The sequence below is a fragment of the Aquarana catesbeiana genome, linkage group LG07 (genome assembly GCF_042186555.1).
Source record: "Aquarana catesbeiana isolate 2022-GZ linkage group LG07, ASM4218655v1, whole genome shotgun sequence".
Taxonomy (NCBI): Eukaryota; Metazoa; Chordata; class Amphibia; order Anura; family Ranidae; genus Aquarana; species Aquarana catesbeiana.
This window is the reverse complement of record NC_133330.1, coordinates 64098030-64119873: the sequence shown is the minus strand read 5'-3', so window position 1 is coordinate 64119873 and position 21844 is coordinate 64098030. Positions and strand designations below refer to the sequence as shown.

The following is a 21844-nucleotide window of genomic DNA, read 5'->3' as shown; positions in this document are numbered from 1 at the left end:
AGCATGCTGGCAGGGAACAGAATGCTACATGTGATTGTACTGACCAATCAGAACATCTCTGATCTGTTCTGGCATCCCAAAGGAGAGGGAAGGAAGAACAGCATGGTTTTCAAACCCCAGGACTGTTGCACCAGGCTGCGTGAATGGTGCAACCGTATCACCAGTGCAATGGGAACTGGGGGAGTTGGGTGGTTCTGAAAAGGTGAACTAACCCTTTAAACTGAAAGTTCATTGCAGATTTTATCCATTAGCAATTTTTTAGGGCATCGCAAACCCAAATACTTGAGGACAATTCACATATTTGCACTCCTTATTGAACAGGTTTTAATGTGCACTGCATTAGGGCAGCCAGAGTACTACAATTCAGGTAAAATGGACATGCACCTTTTTTTTTTTTTGCTGATGAAGCACACCACTGTGCAAATGCTGTGCCTTGTGCTATGCTCAGTGCAGAAAATTGGATATGTTGTATTAATTTGCTGGGGTGCCACTTATGCCGCGTACACACGGGCGGACTTTTCGACGGACTAGGTCTGGCGGACTTTCCGACGGACTTTCTGAATGAACGGACTTGCCTACACACGATCAACCAAAGTCCGACGGATTCGTACGTGATGACGTACGACCGGACTAAAACAAGGAAGTTCATAGCCAGTAGCCAATAGCTGCCCTAGCGTCGGTTTTTGTCCGCCGGACTAGCATACAGACGAGCGGACTTTTCGACCGGACTCGAGTCTGTCGGAAAGATTTGAAACATGTTTCAATTCTAGGTCCGTCGAACTTATGGAAAAAAAAGTCAGCTGGAGCCCACACAAGATCGAATTGTCCGATGGACTCCGGTCCGCCGGACCAAGTATGCGGCATTAGTGGAAACCCAATAAAATAAAAACACTCATTGCAGTTATCTCCCTTGGTTGAAGCTGGACCCAGGGGTCCCTTGTTACTCACTAAGCCACTTTGCTGCCCCATGCTTTCATGTTATCACCAGCACCACCTGAGCTGCTTTTGTAAAATCGGCTTCACTGAGGCTGATCTATGAGCAAACATGGACACTGGTGCACTTAGCAACCATATTTGTGTTCCTTATCGAAAATAAAAGCTAAGCTTGTATAGACAGAGCCTTCTTCTCTTTCACATCCTTGTAATTGTTTTGTCTGGAGTTTCTAAATCACACCCCTTTTACTACTGTTCCATGTTACATAATATGCTGGCATTACGTAAATAAAGGAAAATAACTATAATAACAAAATGAAGGCCATAATAGACATCCCCGTCACTCTTGACCCAGTTTTTTCTAAATCAGCTCTAATTTTCCTATAAGCTACATATAAAAAGACTAAAAAGAAGGAAGTTAAAATGGACAACGTTTAATAGTGTATTTGAAGCAAAAACGTTTATTTTGAATAGAGTAGAAAAGGGTTAAAATTGCTGTCTTTTTTTCCCCTGCAAAATCTGTGTCCCATTAAGAAGATTTCCCTTTACTTCCTGTACAGTAGACTAAACAGGAAATGAGAGGATATCTTTACAATGTGATGGAAATCCCTCTTACACAGTTACATAGTAGGTAAGGTTGAAAAAAGACATCAATTCCAACCTGTGGTCCTGGGAATGAGTGTCCCCATTGGAAGATTTCCTATTTCTGTTCTGGTGGCAACTCAAAATTTTCATTTGACTTCACTTCTACTTCTGGTGATCAGGACAATTAAGCCGCACACACACGAGCGGAATGTCCGACAGAAAAAGTCCGATGGAAGCTTCTCATCGTATATTCCGATCGTGTGTGTGCCTCATCGTATTTATTTTTTCGAAAATTCTGGCTGCCCTAGAAATAGAACATGTTCTAAATATTTCTGACAGAGCAATTCCTATCGGGAAAACCGCTCGTCTGTATGCTGTTCCGACGGACCAAAAATGGCGCATGCTCTGAAGCAAGTACGAGACGGAAGCTATTGGCTATTGAACTTCTTTTTTCTAGTCCCGTCGTACGTGTTGTACGTCACATCGTTCGGGACGGTGGGACTTTGGTCGGACTTTGGTTTGACCGTGTGCAAGCAGGACCGCTTGAATGGAGTTCCATCGGAGTTCCGTCTGAGAAACCTTCAGAGTTTATTCCAACGGCAAAACCGGTCGTGTGAGCTTCTCTAATGCCCTCTACAATCTCTTTACTGGGGACACAGACGACAATACAACCCTAAACAGGAAATCTAATCTCAACAATTTATCCAAATCTAAAAAAAGATTTACCTTAAGTTATACTTTAACCATGCCATCAGTAGCTGGAGTATCTAAAGGAAATGTATGTGGTTATCAGCAATGACATGGTCTGTTTAAATGCAAATGCAATTACTGTTGCTGTGATGGATGTTCTAAAAGGTGGTCACCATTATTTAAAATACGGTTAGAGGAGAGCTGGTTGATTACCAGATGGAGAGGCCTCTCTGCTCAGTTTTAACTTGTTCAAAAGCCGCTCTGATCATCCAAAACCAGAAAGTAATTAGCAGAACGTTGTTTGAAGTCCCATGTGAAATAAGGAGGTCAGTCACAATCAATTTGCCAAACGACACAGTCTTCAGTCCCACTCCCAACACTAAACAGAGGTCACCGAATATGCTTTTAAACTAGACTGTTTATATGTACTTAGAGTCTACAACAAGAAACAGATAGAAATTAGAAGAAACATCCATTCTTGTCTCTCCAAGAAAGACAAGAACAGCAATTTATAAGAGTTTAAATCACTAAAAGAACATGTTTAAAGATTCCCTCTGCATTCACAATGAGAGTTTCTTGAAACTTTTACTACAATAGTAAGTTCAAACATTTTTTTTCTAGTGTGTTAGGGCTCTGGAAACATTTGTAAGTAGGTATGAGCTTGAGCGTGTTCAGATCCTAGTCCCAACCTTCCTGAGAAATCCCATCAGAAAGCTGTGACCTGTACTGGGCCAGAAAAAGACATGCACCCAAGGATGGAGCACCAAATGATAAAAGGATCAAACTCATTTATTTTATTTTTATTTATTTTTTTACGAAAAACAGTCAACATGTTTCGTTGTCTTGATTGCTCACACGGATACTGCTGGCCAGTAATTCCCCTAATCCAGCAATCAATTTCCCTACATAGATTCACACAGGAAAGCCCTATTTTTAAGCCCATTCAAGGCTCATTATTTAAAATGATTGTAAAGCTATTGTTTAAAAATTCAAATACCAAACATGCTATACTTACGGTCAATAGGATCCGGTAAGCCCTCTTATTATTGGGAGGTGGAGATTTCACATGAGGAGCTTCATATAACTGCTGGTGTTGGATCCCTCTCAATAAATTTTTAAGGAAGAATTCTCTACTAATTCTCACATATTCACAAGAACTTTAATCTATATATTACAATATTATTATGTTTTACTGAATGCGTATTTAACTTGCTTTGCATTGCAGAAGCGTGGCTCTGTTTTCTATATATTTGTATATACTACAATAATGTCATCCGTACATTGTGCAGAAAATCAACCTCAAAACAGGTTCAACTATGTATAGAGATCACTTCAGTGTGTGTCTATATTTGTAGCAAAGAATTTCCTATGATGATACATATTCTCATCTACAGAAACTGGTGATGTTATGCAGATTGCATAAACATACGGTATATTTAACTGAGCAATAGTCTTTTAACTATGACCCCAAGACTCTTATGTTATGAAGGGTAATATGAAGACTCCTCCATTAGCTCCCTTACCCTACCTGCACCTACCATGCCTAGTACCCACCGCCCCTTCTCTGATTCTAAAGTTTCTTCCTTATGGCACAGCAATTTAGAAGAAGAAGGTTTCAACAAGTCTCACCCTCGCTGGTGCTCTTCCTTGGGCTCCCAACTAGGCACTTGGCATCTGTGGGTGACGTGTACTGCATAAACACCCATCCCCGTTGACCCCATCATACAATCACAGGTCAAACCCTACTTATTGCCAATACGTCAAGATTTCAAACAAGAAAATACAGAATTATAACAACCTCGAAAAACCCTGTCCTTCCTTATTAGGAACATTATGACTTGTCTGTACATTGGTTGGAATGTGGCACTAAATAAATCTAAAATAAGGAATTCATAAAATAAATAACTCCAAAAAAATGTGTACAAATCACTTTAGTGAAAGGGAGAATTAATAAAGGTGACGAAGGAGGTGTTCTGTTGCACAATGCTAAGGACTACAGTATGTTCCACAATGTCTGCAGAAAGTACTCATCACTCAATAATTCCTCTATTAATAGCCCAGGGAGTAAGTGACAGAAACCGCCAAACCTGACCTTTCTATAATGCTCTGTGAAATATGTTGATGGACACGTCCTGTACGGAGATAAAAATGCTTGATCAACGCTTCCAGATTAGGGAAACAACGAACTAGAGGAGGAGACCTTGAAAAACATAACAGTGGATTTTGTTCTTTACACCATTGTAAATCTTGCTCGCATGACCACAGCACGTTGGTTTTAGAGAAATCACTAAAGACAAGGCCATAAATGCAACCACAAATTTGCAATTACCAGACCTTAACATGGCTCTACAGACCACACACATACAGCAGAAGCAACCATCTTGTGAGCTGATGTATTTTTTAGGGCTCAAGACAAAAATAAAACTTCAATTATCTGGACACAGATCTATTTTTCACTTTGGTGACTAACCAATCACACAGGACTTACATTAGAATGTTCCTTTTTTGAGGACCTGCAGGCAGACTAACATGTCTAAAGTCAGTTGAATCTTGCCATTACATCTGACCACTCTGGTACCATAGACAATGTAAGTCCTGCACACTTAAGCTGGCCATAGAATAATCAAAACTCAACCGTTTCAGGTATGGTGAAGCGCTAACAGAATCCTGGGCCTGTCATTGTTGGGAGGGCAGCATAGTGGGAGGAAGGTGGACTATAATGTGTAGGTTTCCTGTGCATATTTGCACAATATAGCCAGAGATCAGCTCCACCGATGTAGCTTTACTTTCACTTTAAAAAAGCCACTTGTAGACGTCATCAGAAGGTGGCACTGCAGTAGCCCAATGAGGAGACAAGGAAAAAGCACTAAAAACAATGAAAGCTGCAGATTTAAAATTACTGAAAATTACTTTTGAAGTTACATTCACATGTAAAGCTGGAGATTTTAGTACTTTGGTTTACATCTACTTTAACCAGCTCGGCTCCAGAGCAATTTTTTTAACTTGTCGCATACATGTAGAGATCTTAATTTTTGGAAATAAAATTACTTAAACACCAAGAACATTATATATTTTCTGAAAGCAAAGGGCCTGTACAATAAAAAGGTGATAGTTGCAAATCTTTATTTACCATGATATTTGCGCAACTGTTTATTAAATGCAAATTTTCAGGAAAAAATCTAAACTGAATATTGGTGCAATAACACACCATATAATACCCATTTTTGGTTATAATATAAAAGATGAGGTTGTATCGAGTAAATAGATACCAAACATTCCATGTCTCAAAATTGCGTGTGCCTGTGATCTTGCCAAAAACTATGGTGCCCAAAAATCACCATAGGTGATGCTTTAAGAACTATTACAGCTCATCAAATTAGAGTTACCTAGGAGCTCTTGTGCTAGAATTACTGTTCTCACTCTGACGTTTGTGGCGTTATGTCACATGTGTGGTACGAACACGCTTTACATACGCGTGCACATCCCGGGCTTGCGTTTGCACAGGTGTGCAGAGCAATGGAGGTTTCAGCATTTTTTAAATTTTATTTTAGAATATTTTATCATGATTGTATTTTTTTAACGTTTTTCTTTTCTTTTTTATTTGATTGCTATCAGAAGTGGTTAATATGTAATAGCAAGGGCCAGGTACTCTTTATGGAGCCATTAGGGGTCTGATAGGCCTCAATGTCTCCCCTGGCCTTCACAATATCTAACCAGCTTGGTTAGATGTGTCCCCTGGCTGTACTGGGCAGGAAATGGTGCATCTGAAACCGGAAGTGACATCACCTCCAGTTTCATTGTTTGCATGTGAGATTGAGGCATGGGTTTGCCTCAGTCTCACAGCAATCTCTCTCCCCTAACTGGCAAAACAAAACCCGCACAAGCAGATGGCTGCTACTGCTGCAGCCATCAGATTGTAATTAAAGGTTCACTCTTTGGATGTACATAGTACGCCCAAAGAGCTAAACTGGTTAAAGTGAAATTCCAGGCTAAAGCTAAACCAGTCCTAAAAATGTCCCCTCCCCCTTCCTAACACCTATTCTGACTATCCTGCGTAAAGCCTGGTACACACTTAGCTGTACTAAGGATCTGACATTAGTACAACAATCTCCCCCGCTGAGCTGTTGTGTTCTGATAGGGCCCATAACACTCCGGTCAGCAAATGGCTGAGAGCGCTGATCGGGAGCCGGTTTGCTGCTGGTTTTCCAGCATACGTGTTCAACAGAAGCCGGACAAATTTGTCTGGCTTCTGTCGGACTGGCTGGCATACATACTGGCCGAACGTCAGCAGGTTTTTATTGAACCGGACGATGTCGGCCACAACTGCGCCTGTGTGTAGGGGCTTAAGAAAGATCTGTCATGTGATCTTGTCTGTGTCAGCCAGAGCTGCTACAGGGAAGGGGCGAAAACACTCAATGGCTGGTAATACCTGGGAATGGTGATGTCATCCATAGGCTCCTATGACCCATTTGTTATTGGTGCTCCCTCCTCTCCCCTCCGCTGCCACTGGCTGAACACAGGGGATCACACAACTGTACTGGATGGGCTGAAAACAGGTAAGTATATACAAATTTCTTATACAGGTTAGTGAGCATAGATGTTAGGAGGGAGAGCGAACATTTTTACGACTATTGTAGTTAGCTTTAGCCTTGAACCCTACTTTAAAAGGAACTATACTCACCTTCTCTCCAGTGCTGTGATGTCCCAGAGCTCCTCGGTTGGTTGGCTTCTGGGTACTTATCTTTTCATTGGCTGGGCCATGATGACATCCCTCAGGCGTACACAAGACCTACCGGCAAGTAGGGAACTTTAATGCAGAAGGGACATAGTATGTCTCTTCTCTATTCAAAATCCTGCCTGTTTGTCTTTTTTTTTTGTCAAAGTTCCATTTTAAGCAAAATCTTTATATAGGCTTCAACATTTCTGATTCCAAACTATCACTCTCAAATGACAATTGCCATGTTTACTTGCAGAGTTGAAATAATAAAATCCGTCATCTGACAGCTTACTACAGATTATAGCACTGTCTAAACGGCTGTTCTAAACTAAATGTGATGGTACGGCAGGTTCCTACACATCACAGTTTGGCGAGTGCTCCATGAGAATGTTTTTCAAGAGAAGAAGTGAGCAAACTGTGCACAGGAGCATGTTTCTACATGGGGCGTCCCTGCCCCTGACCACAAGCTTCTTTGATAAGCTCTGCAGCGGCTGGACCTGGAATGCTGCCTCCTTGGCTGTAAATGTCTCTTCAAAGACTGAGGAAACCTGTTGATCCCAGAAAGATTCTGGCAGCTGCTGCATGTCTCCAAGTGCCTGAGAAAACAAAGGTCATTCTTTTTCAAGCCACTCTTATCTGGGAGAACCTTCCCTCCCCTTTAGAAACAGCATACACAATCAGCAGAAAAGCCAAATTCATAACAACCCATTGTTCCAAGCACAATGTACACAGAATCCATGCCTAGCAACAATATATAAACTTAGAACCACCAACAAAACAAGCCAGAAATGAATATAAAATACAGGTAGTCGACTGAAAAATTGTGATGGCAAATTCAGATGTTTTAGACTGAATCTGAATAATCAATATCTCGTTGACAATGGGGGTTATTTATTAAAGGCAAAGCCACTGTGCACTTGGACGTGCCCTTGGAAGTGCAGTCACTGTAGATCTGAGAGGGACATGCAAGGAACATAAAAAACAGCATTTTTGCTTGCACATGATTTGATGATAATATCAGCAGAGCTTCCCCTAATTTCAGAACTTCCCCTCAGATCTACAGCGACTGCACTCTCAAGTGCACTTGTAATGCAAAGTGGATTTGCCTTTAGTAAATCAGCCCCAATGAGTCTACCGAAGTTCAGAATCTGGCCTTAAGTAGATGACCATTTTGGTTCGTTATGCAAACCTTTAGACCTTGTGAATAATGGAAGAAGCATTTTGATGTTGAACTGCCAAAGAATTTCCCATTGGGATACACCCAAGAAGCGCTTGGACTTCAAAATTTGAAGAAAGCATAATCATTTGGAGAGCTCACCGGCTCTGCTTAGGCAGCTCGCTTACTAAAAAGGCTACCCTCCAATGGAGGCCCAGAAAGTGACTGAAAGCATAAACAGAAGGAGTAACAGACCAATAGCGTAACGAGTGAAAATCTTTTTAAGACCATGTGCACACTGGGTTTTTGGCCCTGGTGCACAAGATCCTGCCAATTAGGTGCGAGCAAAAGGCACAGGCGTACCCTCCAGCCTGTTAAACTCTATGGGAAGCTGAAAGCTGCTGCGGCTGGACAAGCCTGGATGGTGCACTAAGTGGTACTAACGTTTAAGGCAGTATGCAGTCTAAATTTGAGCTATGCATCTCCTAGCCCATATTACACTAAATGTAAGTACTGCTCAGTGCACTGTCTAGTCCCAGCAGCTGTCAGCCTCTCATAGAGTTTGACAAGCTGCTGGCAGCAGGGCTGGACGCCCTGTACCATCCATAAACGCCAAAGCCTCATGCATCCAGGCTAAAGGCCTATTGTGCATGAGGCCTTAGATGTCAATTAAAGCACAAAGTAGAGAGAGCAGAGAGAAATTCAATGCGAGCCTTCATCCAAAATGTAATTTCCTAGTATTGGATGGAGAGGGATAAAACCAGTGGCTCCCACTGCCTCCAGCTGTTGCAGGAAATGCATTAAGGTAAAAAATGTCATGCCTTTACAACCACTTTAAAATGGAGCTCCACCCAAAAGGGGAAGTATCACTTTAAGCACTCTCCCCTCCGAGCGGAAGTTCTTCTCTCCCACTCCCTCCCTGCAGTATTCTAGACTGCCGGACCATTCAGCAGCCGCAGTGCAACTCGTGCATGGGTACCTGTGGATATCTATGCCCGGAAGTGGGAGCAAATACCTGGATTATACAGGTATCTGTTCTCCCCTCCCCCCCTCCCCCCTGAAAAGTGCCAAATGTGACACCGGAGGGGGGGAGGATTCCGAAAAGCAGAAGTTCCATTTTTGGGTGGAGCTCCGCTTTAAGATAAAAAGCCTTCTGTGTGCAGCAGCCCCCCTCAACCCCCCCTAATTCTCTCCCTCCTCATTGGCTGAGACAGTAGTGAAGCACCATTGGCTCCCGCTGCTGTCAAAGTCAGTGAGACAATGAGGAGAGAGAGGGGCAGGAGGGTCCTAGCCGCGGCTCCCTGTTTGAATAGAGACATGGAGCTGCAGCTCCGCTCGGGTGCCCCCATAGCAAGCTGCTCACTGTGGGGGAACTCAACAAGAGGGAGGGGCCAGGAGCGCCAAAGTGGGCCCCGAGAAGAGGAGGATCAGGGCTGCTCTGTGCAAAACCAACTGCGCAGAGCAAGTGTAACATGTTTGTTATTTAAAAGCACAAAAAAGGAGACTTTAGTATCACTTTATTTGAACAAGTTAGAAATCAATTGGCTACCAATGCACAGCTGAACCAGATTCTGAGTGCTCCAGTTTTAGTAAATCTCCCCCTTATTGGCCAATTATAAATGCAAGCTTTAAAGGTTATTTTTTAAACAACAACAAAAAAAAAATCAGCACAAGGAACAGAGGACTGAAGATTTCCACTATGCCAGCCAATACCAGCACAAGGGACACGCATTAAATGAAAGCAACATCCCTTTTGCTGATTTTTTTTAAAGCATTTTTTCAGCTTTAAAAATACATTGTTTCCTTATTCGGGGAAACCAAAGCTTGCTACTTTAAAATAAATGAGTGCCAAAATGAAAAGACAAAAAGAAACCGCTGTCATTTTTACCGCACCTTAAATACACATTAACCTAGCAACACCAACATTTTTCACATGCTTTTCTGTGTACTTAAAATAACACAATAGTATTATCAGAGCATACATAATACTACCACAATAAAAATATATATTTAACCTTAAAAGACTACATTTGTTTACTAAGAGTACAATTTCTTACAGGCAGGACAGGGATTCATTTATTACAGACATGCATGGTGTAAACACTTTCCTTCAACAACTGGACAGCACATGTGCTAGAAGTAATTACCAATATAACCTCAAAAGTCAAAACATCAAATCTCTAAAAAAAAATATATACAAAAACAGGTTAGAAATGTGCAACACATGATTGTCTGCTCTCCATTATCCCAAACAAATGTTGAGAAATGAATCAGGTGGCAACTATCCTCAAACGAATGGCTTCGAGCAAATATGCAACACTAGTTTCAACCTGCCCTAAACATACAAGAACAGAAATATTGATGCTGAAATTCAGCAATCGTGTTCAACTGTCAACTAGATATTCCATAGCAGTCAGCCTGATCACTGCCTCCAGAAGTCCAGTTTTGGCACAAGTATGCTGGTCAAGCCTGGTGCAACCCTCTACCCAATGCCAATATGTCTCTGGCTTTTTGTATAGCAGATCAGCAATTATGGGATGGAGCTTCTCCAAATAAAGGGGATATAAATACCAACAATAATTCTTTTTTTTAATTGAAAATGTCACCTTCAAATAAGGGAAAATAACATTTTGTGAAAGGCTAGCTTACTGCACAGCCCATAGCCAGTATCCTACTATGCAACACACTGCATAGCAAGGTGGCTAAGTGGATAAGGGGACACTAAACTCTGGTTAAAAAAAAATATTCAAGTATATATTAATTTACAAAAATACCTCTTATTGCGCTCAACTTACTCCAAATTCTTTTTTTTCTGCTGTGATCTGACTTCCTGTTAGAGGTCGGCTACGTTTATTCTCTATGGTCCCACTGTACATAGGAACATTGCCACCCTTTCCTGCTTACTCTTGAGAAGGACTAGGGGATTTGCAGTGTGCCTAGTGCAGTGTACATGACCACAGCAAGCACTGCTCGTTCCAAAATGAAACCGAGGGGTAAAAGGAGAGGGTTTGGGAGCTCATGGAGGACATCATAAGTAAGCAGAAAAACACAATTTCAGAAAAAATTTATTACAGGCCCAATAAATCTTCCCCACTTAGCTGTTGTGTTCTGACAGGGAGACTGCCCCGCCAGAACACTCCAATCAGCTCTCTTTTCCATTAGCTGAGAGCTCTGGTCGGGATTCAGTTGGCTGCTGGTTTTCCAGCATGCACGTCCGACAGGAGCCGGACAGACCGACATACACTCGGGCAGAGGGGCCCCGATCCCCCTCTTCTGGGGTCCCTCTGTGGCACTCCTGGCTCCTCCTCTTCTCGAGTGCTCCGACGGAGAAGCACTTTCCCTGGGGGCCAGGCACGCTCCTGTGTCCTGCTGCTGCAATGGCTCCCGCTGCTATCAATCTATCCAATGAGGACCCGAGACACCGGCTGGAGCTGGTGTGCTCTTCCCCGTCGCTGGAAAGACCGGGTTCAGGTAAGTAAAAGAGGGGCAGCACAGGAGGTTATTCACCTTAATGCATAGAATGCATTAAGGTGAAAAACCCTGAGGGTTTACAACCCCTTTAAGGATATCTTTTAGTGTCATTCTCTACTGCATGGGTGCTCAACCTGTGGCTCTCCAGCTGTTGCAAAACTACAAGTCCCATCATGCCTCTGCCTGTGGGAGTCATGCTTGTACCTGTCAACCTTGCAATGCCTCATGGGACTTGTAGTTCGGCAACAGCTGTAGGGCCACAGGTTGAGCACCCATGCTCTACTGCCTTACTGTGCTGGGTAGGTGCCACTATGGGGTTGATTTACTAAAACTGGAGAGTGCAAAACCTGGTGCAGCTGTGCATGTTAGCCAATCAGCTTCTAACTTCAGCTTGTTCAATTAAGCAAAAAGGCCTGGAAGCTGATTGGTTTATATACACAGCTGCACCAGATTTTGCACTCTCCAGTTTTAATAAATCAACCACTATGTCCCCGTCTGAACTGGGTTAGTGCCACTATCTGTATAGGATATGAAAGTAGTCCATATGTTTGTAAAGGTTGACACTTGGTGCTCCAGTTTCCCTCATAGGTTACTTGGCTTGTGACCAAGCAGTTTATGTGTGATTGTGGTTGGACATTAGATTGTAAGGTTCTTCTATGACTGAGAGCACAGTTCATATTCTGCATAAGGTGCTCTCCAATATGCTGCCACTATTATAAATAAACTGCTGCTTGCTGGTAGAATGTCAGATTTTTCTTCTACAAAAGACTTATAAATATTTCACAGCACGCACTGATGATCAGAGCAAAAGTAGATACTGTACAAGGCAGTGCCTGGCAGCAGCCCTAGCACCACCTCCCTACTAAATGCTCACAACTACAAACTGCAGACTTTTCAAACCCACCTTCACAGCTTGTGTGCATACAGAATATTCTGACAGGTCTACATTCAGCCTCTTTTCAGGTTCAGTTAAAACCAGATGAGGCCATTGTGAAAGATTTAAAACTTTAGCTAGCAAGTGATTAAAAACTCATGTGGAGTTTTAGCCTAGGCCCATACACATGAGCGCTGGGCCTGGAAGCACATCCAACGTTTATACAGCTCCAGACCCCTAGCCCTGCTGAGTATTACTTTTCCAGCAGCAGCAGAAGCAATGTTAATGAATGAGCCTGCGGCATCGGAAGCAACCTAAATGCTGTAGGCAACATTCTTGCCAGAATGCCGCAGTGTCAAGTGACATGAACACTTCACTAATCACTTATCTGTACATTTAGTTCAATACACCCACTTAGAACATTCTTGGAACTACATGTCAAGCCTACCTATAAAATGGGCATTTTTACATAGCCTTATCATTTCAACATCAGGTCACTGTCCTAAAATGGCAATCAAATCCAGAGACACAATTCAATCCAGATTACTTTTTTTCCCAAATTAATTGGTACAAATACATTTATGCTTATACAGCCCAAGCATGCATGGTTATGTACATGGGTGTCATTCCAGGTGCTAGTCTCATCTCAAGCAAAAAACAACAAAATATATCAAACCCATCAAACATTTCCCATAAACAGTTGGTCATGGGTATCAGCATGGTACCCTACAGTCATAATGGGTGCACAATACAAAATTAGCCGTATTCAACAATGATGATTGTACAGCATGCCTATTAGAAACCAGTCATGAGAAAAACATGTAAGTTATCATTCTGGACCATTCATTCTGAAAAGAATACTTAGGCTGGGTTTGCATATTTGCAAATTGGAATGCGATTTTCACCGCATTCTTTTCGCATTACAGGGGAGTGTGACCGGCTCTCAATGGAGCCGGTTCACACAAGTCCAGGGCGGCCACAGAGCGGATTGCAAAAGGGTCATCTGCATTTTTTGGTCTGGTTCAGGTGTGAATTCAAGCAAACATTCAGACCTGAATTGCATCTGAACTGGTAAACAGAATCGCACCAGACAGCAGGCATGAAACCACAGCTGTACATATGTGAACCTGGCCTTACCTGGCTTTCATGATGGCCTTCTTGCTTTAATACTCTAAGCCAGATCAAATATGCAGTTAAGGACCTTTGACTTTTCTTATCTGTATACTTTTTCTTGGTTCACAAACATATTAAAGCTAGCAAATGGGAACAGCCAGGTTCCTAGCATTTTCACATGGTGATCAGTTATGGCAGCCCCCATCTTTCTCTAATGACAGGTTCACTTTTAAAAGTTAGCAAGATATAGGAAGGAAATCCACATTCTGAGTATAAAGTTATTGCTTCCTGAAGCAAATTATACATGCAAGATTTTTTTTTTATCCTACTAGCCACTTACAATTAACTATTAATATAAAGATTAATAAATTACCACAATCTTTTCAAACCTCAGTCAAAGATTCGTTGGAGCGCTCATAATTAAACATGCAAGATAAAACATGTTCAATGTGAAGACATAAAAACCTTTTTGTGTAAATCCTCTGGTCTGCATGCAATGACTACATTGCACACTAGACTCTGTACAAACATACATAAACAATACATTCACTCATAAGAAGTGTTTATAGCTAAGGTCGAGGTAGGAGTCACCATACACGCTTCGATCTCTGACCATACGCGTTACAATCTCTGACCATCACATTCCAATCTCTGACCATACGCGTTACAATCTCTGACCATACGCGTTACAATCTCTGACCATACGCGTTACAATCTCTGACCATACGCGTTACAATCTCTGACCATACGCGTTACAATCTCTGACCATACGCAAGACAATCTCTGTTCATACGCAAGACAATCTCGGACCATACGCGTTACAATCTCTGACCATACGCAAGACAATCTCTGACCATACGCAAGACAATCTCTGACCATACGCAAAACAATCTCTGACCATACGCAAGACAATCTCTGACCATACGCAAGACAATCTCTGACCATACGCAAGACAATCTCTGACCATACGCAAGACAATCTCTGACCATACGCGTTACAATCTCGGACCATACACGTTACAATCTCGGACCATACACGTTACAATCTCGGACCACACGCAAGACAATCTCTGACCATATGCAAGACAATCTCTGACCATACGCAAGACAATCTCTGACCATACGCAAGACAATCTCTGACCATACGAGTTTGTTACAATCTGACCATACGCTCACCCTTAGATTTACTAAAACTATGTAATATGATCACTTATCTAATCTAACCAATCAATTTGTATTCAATCAGGCAGGCCTTTGCACTACATAGTTTATGGTACAATAAGGAGATAGTACAATCAGATTGTAACATGTGTGGTAAGCTTAGGTTATTTTATTATATGTCTAGTGACAAGAGAGGATTTATAAAAAGATCAAAATATTTACAGCTGCTAGTAGTTCAAATAACATTTAACTTATCCTTTGTATGCAAAGGTCCTAGAATCAATATTTAAATTCTTTTGACTGTTTACAAACACACGGGATACAATGTATTCATAAGATTCTGTAGTAGATACACCGCTTTGCAGTGACTTTTCTAGTTACATATTTTTTGTTCTCTGGACCCTCTCCAGGATTTGACACTTGTACTCAGATTTCTCTAAAGAAGTTAAACATAGAGGTAGGAGAATATAAACATTGTAGAACCATTGCTCTATGCTGCAAGATAGCAAAACACGAGCATGCTTCATATACACTGCAGGTTAAGAACTCAAAGAAATTATTATTTTCTCTGACATGTTTAGGTTATAACAACTGACAAGAGATTACAGGGGAAATTAAACTAGGTTTGGCTCCAGCGACTCTTTAGAACCATTTGACAGGTAAAGCCTTGCAAGGGACTTGTCCAAGCAGGTCTGCTTGAAAATGTTCGCTTTTTGTAGTTTTGTCGAGTGACACGCTGCAAATGTCCACTGCCATCCCAACCAAAAGGAGTTTAACACTTTCCTGGGTATAAGAATGAGGCTGCAAGTAACACCTGCCACAGTACAAGGCTGGAATATTTCACCAGTCACTTCTAATGAGTGAACAAAATTACAAAAAAAAATATGGAAGCACAAAAGTTGTTCTGTATTTCTGAATATTCACATATAAAATCTGATATCCATGTGTGATATCAACACCGAATTATGTGGTTGGTTGATGCATTTAATAAAATATGGTAATATAGCGCAACTAAAAAAAGAGAACACTCAGGTCTTTAATGCTTGAGAGAAAAAAAAAAAAGAAAAAAAAAAAAAAAACTTGTACTGAGGGGAAATACAGAAGCAACTTCCTGCTGAAAATGAAAATTGCTTGTCTGTTCTCTGGTTTACTGGAACCAGCATGTAGCAAGTGAAAAACTCCTGATCTGTGTACCTGTTTGGGGCATTGAAGCCATTGACCAAAAAGGGGGCATTGGAATTTGGGTAGGCACCATTGCCATAGAAAATGCTATGAGAACGATTGGTAAATTTATTGGTTGAACTAGATTAACTTTTTTTCAACCAGATGTAATGATAGGCAAGGTTGGATAGGCACCTTTGCCATATGAATTATGTGAAGGCTAGGCAATATTGGATAGGCAACTTTGCCCTAGGAAGTACTGAGTGAAGGATAGGTAACATTGGGCAAGGCACCCTTGCCATAGAAATTTCTTTGTGAGGGATAAGGTTCTGGAGGCACTCTTGCCAATGAGGATTGCTATGTGAAGAATAGGTAAGGTTTGGTAGGCATCCTTGCCATAGAATTGGTATGTGATGAATAGATAAGGTTGGGTAGGCATCCTTGCCATAGGAAATGCTATGTTAAGGATAGGTAAGATTGTGTAGGCACCCTTGCAATATAAATTGGTATGTGAAGAATAGGCAAGGTTTGGGTATAGGCACTATTGCCATAGTAATTTGCCATAGGCATTGCTATGTAGATTATAGACGAGGCATTATGTAGAGACACTGCAACCAAATGCAATTACTAGGAAGCTGGCTCTGACTGAAGCCATTAAACCAGCAAGACAGCCAGGCAACTAGCATTTCCAAAAAGGGAGGCTATCTTGCTTTCTTTCAATACATGGTCATCTCAGTCTACATCTCACTGTCACAAAAGTGTGTCATAAACCGGCAGCCCAGATCTCAGCCTGGAGGTCCCTCTGTCCATAGTGAAGAATGAAGCAGACATTCTGGACTCGGTCCAAGATATAAATGAACATTTCAGTCTCCTTCATTTCCTCTCTGTATAGAAAGTTTACCCCGGACCTTGGGGACCATTCCCCACCCAGAACCCCATCCCCACCATACACCATACCTCGCTAGCTTTGGCTGCCGTCTTCACCTCCAAAGTTAAATTGACCCTCCTGACGGTCAGGTAGAAGGGGTAATCCTTCGCCACCATGGTGGCTTCAGGGCTTTGGGTGGTCACAGTGGATCCTGAGCGGGGATCGCTAAGGTGAACGCTCAGCCTCAGCTCCAGGGTGCTGCCGGAGTGCAGCGAGCCTGTACAGTCCAGAGCTGCGATCTCATCACCCGGGCTGAGTGCGGAGAGCATGCAGAGAGGAGAGAGGAAAGGAGAGGAGAGAGGAGGGAGCACCGAGGATTATGGTGTCAGCAGTCGAAACACTACACCACACTGATCGCTCAGATCCCTCCTCCTCCTCCCTACACTGACATCAGACCAGACAACCTGCAGATCTGATTACTGCCCTGTACACTGATTGTACTGACAGGGACTCCTGTCCCTCCTGCTGGGTGCCTGGGGAGGGGAGCGGGCACCTTGACAGGTAAAGTCTATCCAGAGACAACACTTTTTCGGAAAGTCAGTATATAGGGTGATGTGATGGTCCTAAAGAAACCAAAACGCTCTTTACTGGTCCATAATGTAGAAGTTCTTTTCTAGTTTTAGGGCAGGCAAGGGTTAGAACTCCTGCCTGGTTTCTATCTGTCTCAAGACAGATGAGTAGTGTCAGTGATATTTTATTTGCCCTCAAGGATCATGCATACGGGGCTGTCTTAATGCATGGGCACCTCTGGGTGCTGCCCAGGGGTCTCAGATGCATTGGAGCCCCATGATAATCTTACTTGCCAGGTGTCCTGGATTTGCGGACATTTATGCATTTTACTAAACTGTCCCAGGATGCCTGTGTCCTGAGAAGCATCCCAGAACTTGTACTATGCCCTCCTGATCCCAGTGTTGGGCTCTCCTGACCCCCCCCCCCCCCTACTGTACCCTTCTGCCCCCCCCCCCCCCCCCCTACTATGCCCTTTGTGTCGATTCGTCTTTGATTTGTGGCATATTTTCTTATTGTTTAAAATTGATTTTATTGAAAGTACTAATGAATATATCTTTAATTCTATCAACTATTTATACTTTAATTTTTGAGCGTTGGTGCATACATTTGGGCAGCTTGGTAGGGGTTCCAGTGTATACATTTGGGCAACTTGGTAGTGGTTCCAGTGCATTACTTTGCCCAGGGGCCCATGATGTATTAAGATGACCCTGCATGCACATGGGCACTTTTTGGCAAATTAGGGGCATATTTTTGCACCAGGGATACACAGCTGCTGCGTACAACCTTGGGGTTATAGCCTGTACACAGTACACACAATCCGAAAATCATACGACAGATCATCCGTTTTTTTTTTGGTTGCCAGTCTCGTATCGAAAATGAGGAGTTGCTGGTCAGTATTTTTACATGCATACATACACATATACGCCACATCCCTTGATTAAAATAAAGCTAGTAGAAATTTGTACGTGACTGTATGTGTCATACAGCCCATCTTCGCTCGCAAACTCTTAAAGGGGAGCTCCAGCCCCCCCTCCAAAAATTAAAAGTCAGTAGCTACAGATACTGTAGCTGCTGACTTTTAATATAAGGACACTTAGGCCCCTTTCACACTGGGGCGGTGGGTGCGTCGACGGTAAAGCGCCGCTATTTTTAGCAGCGCTTTCCTGTCAATTTCGCAACGCTATTCGGCTTTTACCCCCCCCGCTAGCGGTTGAGAAAGGGTTAAAACCACCGCAAAGCACTGCTGCAGCAGCGCTATGCCAGCGGTATAGCTGTGCTACCCCATTGATTTCAATGGTCAGGAGCGGTGTATACACCGCTCCTTCACCGCTCCAAAGATGCTGCTAGCAGGACTTTTTTTAGCGTCCTGCCAGCGCACCGCGCCAGTGCAAGAGCCCTCGAGGCTTTCACATTGGAGAAACAGCTGTGGCTCTTTCAGGGTGCTTTGCAGGCGCTATTTTTAGCGTTATAGCGCCTGCAAAGCGCCCCAGTGTGAAAAGCGTCTTACCTGTCCATGGATCCTGCAATGTTGGCACCTCGGCCGATTTTTCAATCGGTTCTCAGGTGCTGCCGCCGCCATAGCTTGTAAGGGAAAGCCGGTACCCTACTGTGCATGCGCAAAGCATGCTGTCCTTTCTGAATGGCCCCTGCGGCGGTAGAAGGAGGGGGGGGGGCTGAACTTCCAGGGGATCTCGCCGCGGCAAGGTCTCCCGGAAGTGGGGAAGGGTGCCTGTCAAAAACAGGTACCCGCTCCCCCACTCCCCCTGAAAGGTGCCAAATATGGCAGCGGGGGGGGGGGGAAGAAACGGAGCTTCCTGTTTTGGGTGGAGCTCCGCTTTAAAGAAGAGATTTCCCCTCACTATGAACAGGAAGTGAAAGGAAATTCTCCCAATGGGTCATAGACAGCAAATCAAAAAACACAGACTTGTCAGGGGATTTAACCATCTACTTTATCCAGAAGTTTTCTTTTTTTTAAATTGGCTGAAGATACATTTTAAAATATGATTTTTACTCTTTTTTCAAATTTGCGTACAAAAGCCACGAGTCAAACTAAAGCCTAATACACACTAGTAGTTTTTTATGGTTCAACCCAGCAAGGCTGAAATAAAAAAAAAAACTGACAGCTCTGGAGGAGCTGCTGTACTAACCATGCAATGTTAGTACAGAGATCTCCCCCGCTGTGCTATTGTGTTCTGACAGGGGGACGGCCCCCCCACCAGAACAGTCTGGTCAGCGCTCTCAGCCATTGATCGGGAGCTGATCGGCAGACCTTTTTCGGTCATGCCCCTTCGACAGAAGCCAGGCGTTCAGCTGGCTTCTGTCGGACGGACTGCAGTACAGTGCAGCCAGATGTCGGCTGGTTTCTATTGAACCAGCCAATGCCTCCTGATATGGAAAGGACTCTGTTGAGCTCAGCAGGGGATCTGTGAGCTGATCAACCATTGATCGAAGCAGAGCAGGTGGATGATACATTAGTAGGGGCAGAGCCGCTCTGCTCTTTGGGTGAACAGGAGTTAACGGACTCCGCTGGCTGTTTACACCCAGCTACCTCCGATCAGCCCTGCCTAAACGGTACAGAATGGAGTCCTCTCCTTGTTCATTTTAGTAGGCCTGATTGGAGGTAGGTGTGTGTAAACAGACACAAGTGGTTTTAGTATTTCTATCTGACCCAGAATAAGTATGCAAATCTATAGTTTTAACTTCACTTGCTGCATGCTGGTTCCAATCGCACTTTCTGTTAACTAGGTAACTAGTAACTTGCTAATGACACTTATTGTCTTAGCATCTGTAAGACATGTTAAACAAGCCAATACGCAGACTCCATAACCATGTCAATGGGATTTGTGGCTTACAAAATGACTTAAGCCTTTCCCACAGAGAGCCCAGGTGTTATTCACAGCTATACTGCTCTCTGAAGGGGGGCTATTGTGGATGTGTGAACTGTTTAATGGCCACATTATGAATAAAACCCACTTTTTGAAACCAATCCTTTTTCTCATTTACATGACTACAACCAATGTTGGAGCTGTGTGTACGGATTGGGGATTATATCTTGCAGAGCTAATGTCAAACTACACATCGAGGCAAAGCAACAGGTTCAGTTAAAGCTGATCCATACAAAACTAAAATACTTTTTTCCTGACCTGTTGGCATCAGTTTAATTCTCCTCATCAAAATATCCCCATACTGTCCCATGCATGCGAATGGTGTTAAAGCGTTTGTTAGCACAACACTTCATATTCCCGATATGCGTCTGCTGTACCATGTACTTGTATGAAAAAGTATCCTGTTCTCTTTGTATTGCTTCCTTTGTGTGAAATCCCTGGTGTTCCTGACAGTCCTTCCGCTTTCCTATTAAAAACTGACCACACTAAGCAGGAGAACATACCGTGGTCAGTTCTCTAGCTATGGTGGGAACTCAGCCTGCTCTCCTTATGGTTGCCACCTCATCCCTTTAAACCCGAACACATATTAATTACACAGGTTCTGTGGCTGATTAAGGTGGTAATTAAACTCTCTTGGTGCCTTATCTGCATTTAATTAGCCTCAGAACCTGTGTAATTTAAAGGTGGCAACTCTAGCTCTCCTCCAATGATCAGACTTGCCTTGACACGCCCCCCTGCACAGCCTTTCACTGGAAAGCTCAGTGTGCTACTGTTTCTCCTTCCCCAGCTCTTATGCAGCTGAGAACAGAGGGGATGTGATCACTTATAAAAAGGGGGAAAAAAGATATTTACATTGTATTTTAATATCTATACAAAAATGTTTTGCCTTTCATTTCTATTTTAAACTGAATGGGTTGTTTTACAAGGTGATTGTTTACAATGACTTTAAGCTTGCCACACATTGATGGAAATTGTTCCATTTCAGCGGGGATCAGCTCAGATTCAATCAGTGTGTGGCAGTCTCTGCTCAACAGAAGGGACATGTTGGAAAACTATTCTCGATAAGCCTATTGGCTGCAGTCGCTTATCAGTGTACCAGTGGTGGCTGGTGCTCAATTTTCTTGGGGGGGAGGGCGTCCAGCCACCCCCCTCCCCCCAGCCAGCCAACCAACCACCCCCTGGCACTCGCTTGCTCAATTGATCACCAATTCCCCCGTCGCATCACTTGCCTTTCGCCCACCAGGCCCTGCACCTACCCCATCTAGGTCTCCCTGCATCTCCTCCCGAGTCCCAGAGTTCGCTTCTCTTTCCGGGCAATCAGGACTTAGGATTATTTGCTAATGTTACATAACTGGGAGGGCTTCAGGCGCAGTGCTCTGCGCCCCGAGCCCACCCTTTTTGAAGCTAGTTAGAGTCTCTGGCTCTAATCATGTGCTTCTAAAAATAAAAAATAAGCCCCATTGGAATCCATGCGTCTGGCGCCCTGCATGTAGATTAGGGGCCGGACACTTTGATTAGGGTGTGCGGCACCCCTGCGCTCTGCATGAGCAGCCGCTACTGCAGTGTACCCTAAACATTTTGGAAGTTTAGTGGGGATGTTGAACAGCTGCATTGCATACTTTTGGTCGTTTACTGTATGTGATTTCTGAAATCAAACTTGT

The 21844-nt window shown here is 43.1% G+C and overlaps 1 protein-coding gene across 7 annotated transcripts in view; it reads right to left on the bottom strand.

Moving 5' to 3' along the window:
- ARHGEF3 (Rho guanine nucleotide exchange factor 3) overlaps nucleotides 1-21844 on the bottom strand; it is a 492515-nt gene that overhangs the window by 47115 nt on the left and 423556 nt on the right. Inside the window, exon 1 of one of the 7 annotated variants that reach the window (XM_073592256.1) lies at nucleotides 16818-17161. The exons of the other annotated variants lie outside the window; for them this stretch is intronic. Coding sequence (XP_073448357.1) covers nucleotides 16818-17057 — 240 coding nt within the window. The 5' untranslated portion in view covers nucleotides 17058-17161. Of the gene's footprint in view, nucleotides 1-16817; nucleotides 17162-21844 lie in introns of those variants that run through there. 7 annotated transcript variants of the gene reach the window in all.